Raw genomic sequence first — 12,544 nt, forward strand, 5'->3', positions numbered from 1 at the left:
TTGACTAAGTAAACACTTTAGATGCAGACTATTCCACCAATCTACACGTCATGGTTAATAGTAGCTTTGGTGCACGAATTGCGAAGAGAGAAGTGGGTGTTTCGTTACAAATATCAATGCTTTAATTAGTAAGACACCTTTTTTCCAGTCTATCTTTGCAGTCAGAAAGCTAGATTCTCTTATAATCCCGTTGAAACTGGAGAAGAAGAAGAAGAAGGATAAATGTCATTCAGCCACATTTTGTCAGTATCTGTACTTTCAATCTTGTTGTTTGAATACGGTAATTCCGGGGACATCTTAAGGAGTGGAGATAGATGGGTTTAGGTTAAGGGAGGCACACTTGTGTCTGCTAGAGAAACATTTGAGGCTGGGTTCTTTAGATTTGCAGCAACTGAAGGCTGGTTTTTAGGAATTTGGTACAAAAATGTACCCGAAAGAACATACGTTTGGGTGGGAAATAGAGAAGCTCCTTTATACAGTTCTAACGGGACCTTAGAGATCTATGAAGGTCAGTTAGGTTATCCGGTACAAGTCTAAATTAGATGTGTGGTCGTCGACTAGAAATGAAAGAAGAGAGAATTCTTCTTCTTCTTCTTCAACAACGACAGTTGCTCAACTCCTGGAAAACGGTAATCTCGTTCTCAAAGATCCAAACAAGGACACTCCTGAAGACTTTTTTTGGCAGAGTTTCGATGAACCGACTGATACCATACTTCCTGAGATGAAGCTACTATGGCATTACCAAAAGGTACACATGAACAAGTATCTGACTTCCTGGAGAGGAGTTGATGATCCACAACCAGGAGATTCTGTTTTAAGATTCAAAAATGAAGAATATCCGGTTCTTACCACTTGGCGTAACGCCTTCCCTATCTACAGGAGCGGTCCTTGGAACGGAACCAAGTTCATCGGAGCTCCTCCCTTGTTTAGATTAACTTGGAAGGCGCAGCAGGTCTCGTGTTTGTCAATTACTACAGACAACAGATCCTACACAAGAGTGCAATTATGCCATGACGGATCAGTGAGACGCTACGCCTGGAATCAGACCAGAAAAAAGTGGGACCAGCCGTGGAGCTCATTCCTTGAAGTCTGCGATATGTATAACCAATGTACTCCGAACGCTTATTGTAGCCGTGGCGTTTCATCTTTAGTGTGTGAATGCATCCCAGGTTTTGAGTACAGTGGCCTGAACGTGACAAGAAAAGAGTGTGTGCGGAAAAAGCGTGGGACCTGCAACGGAGACCATTTCTCACTTCTTCCGAAAATGAATCTTCCCGACACCTACAAGGCCAAATCTTACCCGTCCATCACCAAGCCAGAACAATGCGGTGAAATTTGCCTTGGGGATTGCAGCTGTACTGCGTATTCTATAAGCAGAAGCCTAGAAACTGGCAACCGGAGCTGTATAACATGGAGCGGAGATTTGGTTGATATCCGCAGTTACTCCGATGAGGGTCTAGACCTTTATGTGCGAACGGCTGCAGGTCGTGGTAATTAATTTATTAACTAACTTCTCAACTCTTTGGAATCTATTTGCTTTTTATAACTCTTTCTTTCTTTCCTTTTTTTTCCCCAGGGAAAAAGAAAAGCGAAACAGGATTGATCGTAGGTACTTGTGTTTGCTTCTCGGTGGTTTTGGCTCTTTTTGCATTATTTTGCTACTGTAAGAGGAAAAAGAAGAGAGAAGATAGGGAAAAAGAAAGAGCCACCACCGCTGCTGCATCAATTGGTAAGTAATTAAAGAAAGAAAGAGGAATTCAATTTTGTTTTTGAGCAAAAGAAAGATCATATCTGCATACTACTCTGTATGTTTTGTTTGCATGCATACGTACATCTTTATAACTCATCTTCTCTAAATTTTTTTGTTGAAGAAATAATGACGCCAAGGGAAAGAGAAAACGCAATAGAGGATCAAATATCTGCCCCAATGGATTTTGCGATGATACTGAATGCCACAGACAACTTCTCTCAAGAGATCGGACATGGTGGGTTTGGGTATGTGTACAAGGTAACACAATTTTTTTAGTCCTAGCATTTCACATTCTCTGCCTCTGCATTAATGTAGTTGACACCATTGTAGGGTTCTTAATTTTGTGTGCTTAATTTAGGGTGTGTTAGCCAGCGGCGAAGAAATCGCTGTAAAGAAACTTTCAGAAATCTCGAAACAAGGGTTGGATGAGTTTCGTACCGAGGTGAGGTCTATTTCACGCCTTAGACACCTTAACATCGTCCGCCTGTATGGTTGGAGCGTTTACAAGGAAGAGAAGCTATTGATATACGAGTATCTAGTCAACGGCAGCCTAGAACGTCATCTATTTGGTTAGCTGTTTTAATTTTTGATCGGGAATATATATATAAGTGTTCAGAAAAAAAAAAGATTGATGATATACATTCTGTTCGGTTTTGTAGGTGGTGGTGAGCTAAATTGGGAAACGAGATTTCATATTATCAAGGGTGTAGCTCAAGGCCTAGCATACATCGAAGAAGGGGGATATGATCTGATTCTACACCGGTACTTGAAACCTGATATTATCTTACTTGACAGAGATATGACCCCGAAGATATCCGATTTCGGGTTGGCCCGAATGTGTGCAAGGAGCGAGAAGGAAGTTTTCACACAGCATACGGCTGGAACGCAGTATGTTATCAAAATCTTTATATTTTTCTGAAATAGTATTATTATTTTTTAGTATAGTGATTACCTAGGTTCTTGATTCGTTATTATGCAGTGGCTACGTATCGCTAGAATCCCTGTTACATGGCATATTCTCATCTGCGTCTGACGTCTTCAGCTTTGGAGTTATTGTTCTTGAAATTGTTAACGGGAAAAGGAACAGATCATTCTCCTCTTCCATTGGCTATCTTCTCGGCTACGTAAGCTTTTTCTTAGAGTTGATATGTTTTGCGTCTTTGAGAAATAGAAAAATATGAAGAAACAGAAACGATCAATTGTGTTTTCTTTGTTTTTGCTGAAAAGGCGTGGAACAAATACAATGAAGGAAACTGGAGTGAAATCATCGATGAGAAGATCAGACAAGACTGTGTAGACTCTTGGCAAGTGTTGAGATGCATTGAAGTGGGACTCCTGTGTTCTCAATATTTTGCTAGGGACAGACCAAAAATCTCCCTGGTCGTGGCTCAACTCCAACAGGAGACCATTGAGATTCAAAAGCCAAAACACCCTGGCTATTATCCAATTGATGAAGGCAAACGAGGGATTCCTTCCTCTTCAAACGTGAAGGGAGAATCTTCCACATCTACTTCTAATACAGTTAACGGCTACACGTTTTCAGAGATTGATGCTCGGTAAATTCTTAATCACTTACTACTGTATTTGGAGGACCTCCAAAAAAATAACAAAACTTTGCTGCTGATCGTATCGTATTTATAGTATCATCCCCTATATATTATTTGAAAACAGTTTTAAGTGAAAACGTTATAATTTGATTGGCTCACTATTTTATAATGGTGACTCAGCTATTTTACAATGGTGACATGACATTAGTCATTAACTCCATCTAATCCGTTTTTAATTTTGCGGGATTACCTTCTCTAAACCTTTTATAATTACCGCTTTAAATCAACCATGGTTTCTCTTTAATTTATTCCCTGGTTATACTAATCAAACATCTCTCGGTTAGTATCCTGTAATCCTGGTTTGGTCCCTAACAATTGAATGGTCATGAATCATATTCTTTATTCTTTAAGACCTTATTATATATAGTTGGTTACACAAAACTATGTAATACGTGAATTCATTGTAAAACATATATGTTTCTGTTAAATTTAAACGGGCTTATGTTTATAGACAATATACATTTTATGTTGTTTAGTGTTTAGGGTTTAGAGTTTAGAGTTGGTTATTCAAAACTACATTATATTTGATTCCATTTTAAAACTTACATGTTTATGTTAAATGTAAACATGTTTATGTTTTTTTGACAATATAAATTGTATGTTGTTTATGGTCTAAGGTTTAGAGTTTAGGTTTTGTGTTCCATGTGGTTAGGTTATAATTAGAAATTATGTTTTGGTATTGTTTCCCAAAACCAGCCGATTAAATATTTCAAAGAAGAAAATTCGGCACATAAGGAATGCTTACAAGAATACTACTATAATATATTTGAAAGTTTCGTTAAATTTAATTTAAAATTATTAATTAACTAGAACATACAAGAATCTTTATCTCTGGCCTGTCTATCACCAACTGGACTGTTTTTGGCTCTCCCTCCTTGGATATTTTTGTTCATCTAGACAGTAAGAAATCAGCTGATCTTCGAAAACCGGCATATAACGGCTCAGTTTACTATCTCAAATGCCTTATCGGCAGCTAGGGAGTAGAAATTAGCGCAGCAAGATTCTGGTTTCCCAAAAAGAAGTTTCTTACCATCATTTGAGCAGGGCCCGCTACCATCTCTCACGGTGACATGTAATACAGATGCAGCATGGTCAAAAGAAACAGGTACGACAGGGCTAGAATGGTGTTTTGAATCTCTGCAACCGCACATCAGTAAATGCTGCTCAAAATCCCTTCTCTCTGTATCATCGCCTATAACAACAAAGAGAAAAGAAAAAAAGCAGTTTGCATCTTACAGTCATCCGAAATCAATCGGAATCGGAAACCGAGGAAGAGAGTGTGTGGCGGAGTTAAAGAGAAAGAGAGAAATTGAACGTTTTCCAAAACTAGAGCGCCTCCCACTAAGACATTTTTTTAATGTATTGTTTTCCATATTATAGCTAGAGAAAATGATCTGAGTTAGGAGCGCTAAATATTACCTCCCCATAATCCATAATATTATGAGTTTATTTTAAAGTAGATTTTTTATTAAAAAGATTAAATATGTACATTTTAAACTAAACTTTGTGCTGTATATTTTGCAACTATTTTTGTATTAAAATTATCAGATAAAATAATTTTATAAATGTACTAACTTTTTGGGAAAAAAAATGTTATGAAAATTCTTTTAAAAAAACAATGTTTCCCTGAGGCCTTAGGAAACTTTGAGCCAGCCCTAGTCATGCCTTCCGTATCTCTCCCTCTACAAGTTTTACATTAAAACCTGAAAAGTGACGCGAGCAAGATTAGAATCTGTCTTGCTCAGTCAATTACTCAAATATTAAACGGAAAATGATCTATCAATTTGGGTTAATCCGAGTGCCAAAAAGATTCGAATATAGTCCATGCCATATTGTGAAATAATATGGTCACGTAAAGAAGAAATGATCCTTAATAACTCGTTACCTTTCACAAAGAAGACAGTATAAAGCAAGCGAAGATGTTAATGATTCACATCAATGATTTTCTTCTTAGTAAAACTAAATTTCTATCTTATCATTTCTATCTTATCAATTTTTTTTTTTTTTAAGTTCTCATGCATGTGACTAAAATTTTTTGTTTGTCTATATTCCAATAGAAAATGATCCAGGTTTTTTGAATTTTTTTTTATTCGTTTTGTCAACTGAACTTGTTAATTTGATTAATGATATTGTCTTATGGAGTAGTTAACATGACATATGAAATGAGCTGTGATGTTCAATAATTCTCAATCCCATCGTAAATTATAATATCTCTAGTAAACAATAAAATCTTAAGAAAAAGAAGAAGGTTTTGTATTCTACTCATCCCTTCACAAAACTCAAAAGGCCAATCTATTAACGATGTCGAAAATTAAATTTAATCTAAATTGGTCAAAAAAAGATTTACTAAAGGAAGAACAAAATATTAATAAATGACGAATAGATCTCACTTTTCAGTGATTAAAAATTTGAACAGAAACGTTTAATGTTAAAAATAATAGATCACGAGAAGTATCCTTATTGGCTATTGCCGATAATGATATAGTGTGTGAAACCAGATTGATCAAGAACCGAACGAGTTGTCAATAACTTGGTGTAGTCGCACCATATTAAACATAGAAAAATAGATTAGAACGTGTGAAATCTTGTTACAGATGTAATGTAAACCAATACAGGATTAGGTGAAATTACACATGAACGATGCAGCTATTTACAAAATTTATTTAACACAAAAAGATTTGTTAGATGTATAGCTTTTTTTGTCAAATATATTGTTCGTCTCAATCTGTTTTAGAAAACTATGATATCTAAAAATTTAACATTTTACCAATGTCATTTTACTAAGAACATGAATTTTTGGAATATTGTATTTTATTATTGATAAGAACATGAATTTTTGGACTGTGTAATTATGTTGTCGTTTTTATTTGTTAAGATCATTATTTGGTGTTTTTAGTGTGTTATGTAGTAATAGATGATATGTTAATATATTTTGGGTTTGTTTTTTCGAATAATGTGTTGTTGTGTGTATAATGAAATGAGCATCTAACGTAAGAGAATATTGAATTTCAATAACTTTGTTGATTCTAAGATTAAAAAAACCGTCAAAATTGTATTATATTTTTTTCATATTTTGAAAATTATAACTTTTAAGATGTTTTTTGTTCTCTCCCTATATTTTGACCTTGAGCCATCACCGTCTATGTATTTCGTTACCTTTCTGGTATGTGGTGCTTCTCACCATCACCGGAAAAGACTTACATCTTTCTCTTGTTCTTCCTTGTCTTCTTCATCTGTGAGATTATATGGTATTTGTTGTAGATCGGGTTTATGAGTTTTCATTTTTTCGGCTGATTCTACGGCATTGTAGGTTGTTTCTGTCAATATTGACCGCTCCTCTTCTTCCTTAGATTTCAGCTGATGTTAGGAACTGCATCTTCTTGATTGGGTCAGAGTATAGTCGTTTTTGATGTTGTATTCCACAACGTTGGCTTACCGTCAACATTCTCTGCTCGTCTTGGTTTTCAAAATCTAGTTTTTGGTGTTCTGACTTATATGCTCTCTTTCATAGCTCGAGGACGGCTTCATAGTTTGCTGATTTCGTTTCATCTCCCTTTCCCTCTCTATTCTCGCATCTCTTTGCAGCTTTCATCGCATCTCTGGTGGCTCTTCCTTTCACCACTTTTGCCACTTGAGGTTTGGATAATGTTTTTGTTTGTGCAACGTTATATGGGCTTGGAAGGTTATTTCTGGTCTCAAGTTTTGTCTCTGATATCTTGGTGGTTGTCTTCCATTCTCCCTCTCTGAAGTTATCTATTTTCTTTTAATGTTTCCTTTGGTATAGGCGTGCGGAGTTAGTCTCTTGGAGTTTTGGTCCCTTCTATCCAGAGCTTTGTGGTTTTTCACTTGCGTGGCCGTGTTGTATATTCTTGTTTAGTTTGTGAGGTGTTTCTTACCTTTTAGCTACTGATTGTGATTCCGATTCTTTAGGCATATATGTTCATGCTTCTTGATGGCTTTGGCCTTTCGATAATTATTCTCCTTCTTACCCGTTTTCTTGGTTATTTGCGTTGGTGCTCTAGTTTCTTATTCTTAGTTTGATTATCTTATGATATTAATAGTGAAATAAATATATAATTTGTAAATGAAATAATAAAAATTAGTAAAAATAATAAAATGGTGAAAGTTTATGCTCTTTTTAATTGTAAATAAATTAAATATTTAAAATATATTTATATTATTTTATTTATTTCTTGAATTTTAGGGACTAATAAGTGTGAAAAGGATTAGATAGTACATAATTAGAAATTAATGGAACAAATTGCAATAATCTAAAAGAAAAAGGATTTAAAATACAAAAACAAATATGATGACACATGTCAACAAACCTCCCTTCTACATGTCATAAGAAGGGAAAAACCAACTTTATATATATAGATTCTTCTTGAGGAAGTTTCACCTTCTACATATTTCCTATATAATGAATCGAGGTCCCTTCCAACATAGTACATTTTTTAAATTGCCCTCTACATATGCATTTGTATAGTTTTCTTTCTATATAATTAATCGAGATCCTTTCCTAACTACTCTTGGTTGTTTTATGTTCTTCATTCATGTACTAATCATTCATACCTAACGCATGTGAATCTTCATTTTCTGAATACTAAACAAGTGAGAATGCAATATATAATAAAGTGAGTTATTTGGTAATGTTGAATAATCATTATTCAACCGTTTGTTTTATATCTATATGTTTAATCTTGATATGTTTGATCTATACTCAATGATTCCTTACAAACGCACATGAAGCTTAATTACGCTTAATACAAAACGAGTGAGAAGCCAATGGATAATGAAGTTTTTACTCTGGCCTTTGAATGTACTTTCCCTTAATATTGATCTATCACATTCTATCGATTGTCGTATTTTACATATTTATTTACCTAATTTGTTATTTTTAAATTTGTATAATCAAATTTTTATATTAATGTCTTCGTTATCTAACGCAAAAGAATGTAAAATATGATGAGGATAAAGCAAATATTAAGCTAACTGATCATCAACTGGTTATTTGCCAAAATAGTTAGAAGAAAACGATTTTGGAAGTGAGCAAGAAAGTTTCTGGGCCATATGTTTTCAAAATTTATGGAGAACATATCACAACCTTTCTGAAAACTTACCCGAAGATTGCGAAAGCATAAGATTTTTGCTTATTTACAAATAGTGTACTAGGATTTCATAGATGACAACTTATTATTTTCATGTATTGTTCCAGTACTAATTTTTTTTCTGCTCTTATTTTTATTTATCAAAAATCGTTCGTACATGACCTATGACAATATTAATTCAAATATTCATGACGTTTTATTGATTACCTTTACTCCATTGATCTTATAATTATTTGTGTAAAATGTTTCTCAACTCAAACTACGACAATGCTACATATACAATTTATTAAGTGTAAAGGTTAGTTCAATGTAAGTTACCCTATGATGTTTTGGTTTTGATTGAGTTACCCAGTAAAACTTTGATACCACTCTCAACATTCAAATTTGTAATTAACCAGTAAAAGTAGTTTCATATTAAAATTGCTAATATTTCTATACCCACAACTAAAAACTAGCTTATCTTATCTTATCTAGCAAACAGTATAATCATATAGGTTTATTTTACCGTTTAATGTAGTTATTGATATAATTTCTTATTTATAAAAATGATTCCCACTGTAAAATGAAATATTTAGTTTCTGTAGGAATTTAACAAGTTTCCCAACCTATAAAAGTAGTTTCCTAAAAAAAGATATTGTTTATGTAACCGCGTAGAAAATTAGATTTTCTAAAGACGTATATCTGTCACACATAAAATGAATGAAGATCTTGCAATAAGTATTGAATCTTCTAATATATCGGATAATTGTTAAATTATGTTGAACCTCTTTAATTGCATATTCTAATAGAACATTTTACCTCTGATAATTTTCCTATATATAGAATTGACTTCTCTTCATAAATAAAATCAGTACTTAAACGTCTGTCGGTATACTATTCTTTATCTATATTATTGAATTTGTTTCAAACTTTTTCATTCATTTGTTTACTCGCTTATGTTTCTGTAATATTTGTATGATGATACTTTCTTTTTTTTGAAATGTTTCTCTTGCAGATGGGTTATGAGTTGAATCATATTTCAGATGCAAAAATTCCCGAAAAGTTTGACCGAAAGAGTTTCCAGATTTGGCAACGAGAGATGCAACTTTATTTATCCTATTTGAAGTTGGATAAGTACCTCTGTGATGATAAACCAGTTAATCCTTTTCGTAACACTGATGTCTTCATACTTGCAAGTGAAGAGGCGTGAATCCATGGTGATTACATGTGTAAAAGGGTGATATTAGGCCAACTAATCGACTCCTTTTAAGCATTCTATTCTCAGGAATAAACTTCAAAGGCGTTGTGGTTATCTTTGGAGAAGAATCACAAAGCATATGTTATGAGACATTAACATTTTTCCAATGCTAAATATTTACACTTCCAAATGGTGGACTATAAACATATTGTTCAACAAATTGAGCAATTTCAAACTATCTGTTGTGATTTGACTACCGAGGGTATTTATCTTTGCAATAATTTTATTGTTAACTACTTGATCGAGAAACTTCGTGTGAGTTCGGTGAATTTCAGGACTTATTTGAGGTGTATTCAAGTTAGGTTAACGTTTTTGGATGATATACTCAGCAGGGTAAAGTTTGAAGATCTAAACAAGAACCTCATGGAATTAACCGTTTTCCATTCAACATGGGAAGTTAAAAGGAAACACAAGCACACAGTTAAAAAAGACGGGTGCTACTGATAAGAACTCGAAAGGAATTTGTCACAAATGTGGAAAACATTACAATGTTGAATACTATTCAAATTTCTATTATGCAGTTCCAGTTTGTTGATTTTATACTTTTTATTGCCAATTAAGCTTTGATTATCTAATAACAGTTTCCTTATTTATTGTTTATTTGAATTTATAATATGATATTGACAGAATCGAATCAATAATATCAATCATACCAATAAACTATTTAAACCGTCACGAAATGTTTGTTGACCCTTTAAATTGTTCAAATATCAACAGTATACGAAGAGACAATGTTATTTTTAAAATGAGAACTTCATTATATATATGGGCTCAGTGTAGTTATCTGCGGACTGTAAAATTTCATAAACTACTATGTTTTATATTCTTCTTATAACAGAGAAGGAATGAACATAAATCAAAGGTTTACTCTATAAATAGAGATGTTCTTATGATACACAGAATATCAGATCTCTTCTCGAAAGCTAAGTCTTCTGTTAGGTATTTATATTATAAGCTGTGAACTATTTAAAATGATATGAATATTTATGTTTACATTTGATGAGGTTACTCGTACATTCGTTTATATGAATACTTGGTTGATATTCATGTACCCCTACAGATTTGATTTTTATAATTTCATATTTTATGTATTTGTAAAAGTCGAATTCTATGGGGTTACCATAGTATAGTTATAAAGTGTCTAACAAGATTTATGATTTATAACTTGTAGTTAAGAATATATTTTGCATTCGAAACATTTTCTGTTTGTTTTATGTGAATCTTAACCAATTGAAAGTTACCACTTTTGGTCGTTTACTGAAACAATATACGTTCATAACCAATTTGCATGCATTTAATATGAGTATAAATATTCATAGCAATATATATAGATGCTTTCGACTCAATGAGTATGCATGCATTCATTTTCTACCTTTTAGTGTAATGGAACAATATACGTTCATAACCAATTTGCATCAGTTGAGAAACAACTGGAGAATCATTGTCAAGGTTTTGAAAAGGTAATATGCTGATGATGGCAACTTAAAAAAGTTATTAAATTCCTTCTATCATATGAAAAGGTTAGTTGCTTCATGAATACATTACTGAATCATTTATAAATACTAATAATTTTTAAAATATTCTAAATGGGTTGAACACTCAATTTTATTGTTAACAATGAATGATCAATGGAGGAGTCCCAAAATTTAGGTTAACAAAGACAAGAGTTCATATCGTTCTAACCAGCAACACCAATGTTGAAACCACCGATCCATATTCGAAAGTAATTATTTGAACTTTACACCGTTTAACCTTGTTATCAATGGAAACTTTTGATAAAATATGCTCTTTATGTAATTCATACGTAGTTTTAGAATATTAGCTACGTTTATATGTAACTTTTAAAGTTTCCTTTGCCAAATATCAGACTATTAAATTTCATTATGCTGCATCAAATAAAACCATAAATTATCGTGTTACAATTTTTTTGGTTGATACAGTTGTTTCCATACTTTTAGATATTATACAATGAGAGTATAATATATCCTTTCCAATAGCTATCGTTGGTAACATTAATTATATCTAAGTTGTAGTAGCCCTAATAATAATTACAAAGACAAAAAAAGTCAGAAAATCAACTACCTATTTAAGCATATACTGTAATGATTACATCTAGGGGGAATTGGAAAAAAAAATTTTGAATTTTATTTTTTCCTTTAAGATTTTTGATTTTTTTGGTCATTTTAAACATGATTTACCCTTTTGTCGTGGAAAAATAGTAAACTAAATTTTAAAAATATAAAAAATATAAAAAATATGAAAACTATTGAAAACATAAGTATGGCTATTTATATCTTTTATTTTATTAAAAATAAATAGTGTAATCATATTTGATTTTATGTTCTACTTTGGTTTAGAATAGGCTTTCTACGTAGTTTAAAAAACATATACAAAGTATATTACAATGATCTATATATGGCATAATACGTAATCAAAAGTTTCTTATATATTTTACTCTTGCTATAATATATTTACTTATATTAGCAGAAATCGTTGGTATACCCGGAGTTAGAATATGAGTTCTATAGTTAACTCTATGTTCTAACTTATCCCCTTACTATTATTTGAGGAGCATTCTAAATAATAAACCTTTGCCTCATTTGTTATTATCAAGATTGTCATTACTTATGTATCATCATGAGAGCTCTTTTCATAGCATTTAGTGAATAACCCTTGCTTTCCTAGACTAATTACATATAGTGTCATTGGACATTTAAGTTTCATACTTATGCATAATATAATTGGTTTTGATGGATTATACATATATCTCTTATTTTCATGCGATTTTTAAAAATGTATTTATTGCTTTCATGCTTATACCTTCTCATTCTTTCTTGGCTGT

At 32.5% G+C, this 12,544-nt stretch overlaps 1 protein-coding gene across 1 annotated transcript; it reads left to right on the plus strand.

The window, feature by feature from the left end:
• The first annotated feature begins 721 nt into the window (after positions 1-721).
• Positions 722-3,310, plus strand: LOC106378309 (G-type lectin S-receptor-like serine/threonine-protein kinase SRK). Its single transcript, XM_048748998.1, has 7 exons — positions 722-1,490; positions 1,577-1,729; positions 1,872-2,008; positions 2,109-2,319; positions 2,410-2,638; positions 2,730-2,874; positions 2,978-3,310. Exons 1-7 carry the CDS (start codon positions 722-724, stop codon positions 3,308-3,310), a joined length of 1,977 nt encoding a protein of 658 aa, XP_048604955.1.
• The last annotated feature ends 9,234 nt before the right edge of the window (positions 3,311-12,544 follow it).

Source organism: Brassica napus, chromosome C2 (genome assembly GCF_020379485.1).
Source record: "Brassica napus cultivar Da-Ae chromosome C2, Da-Ae, whole genome shotgun sequence".
Taxonomy (NCBI): Eukaryota; Viridiplantae; Streptophyta; class Magnoliopsida; order Brassicales; family Brassicaceae; genus Brassica; species Brassica napus.

Bases quoted from the DNA above. Each gene is read 5' to 3' on its own strand.
- LOC106378309 (XM_048748998.1), top strand. From the start codon at position 722: ATGAAGCTACTATGGCATTACCAAAAGGTACACATGAACAAGTATCTG. The intron at 2,009-2,108 runs GTAACACAATTT...TGCTTAATTTAG, and splicing joins GGTTTGGGTATGTGTACAAG to GGTGTGTTAGCCAGCGGCGA. The intron at 2,639-2,729 runs GTATGTTATCAA...GTTATTATGCAG, and splicing joins CAGCATACGGCTGGAACGCA to TGGCTACGTATCGCTAGAAT.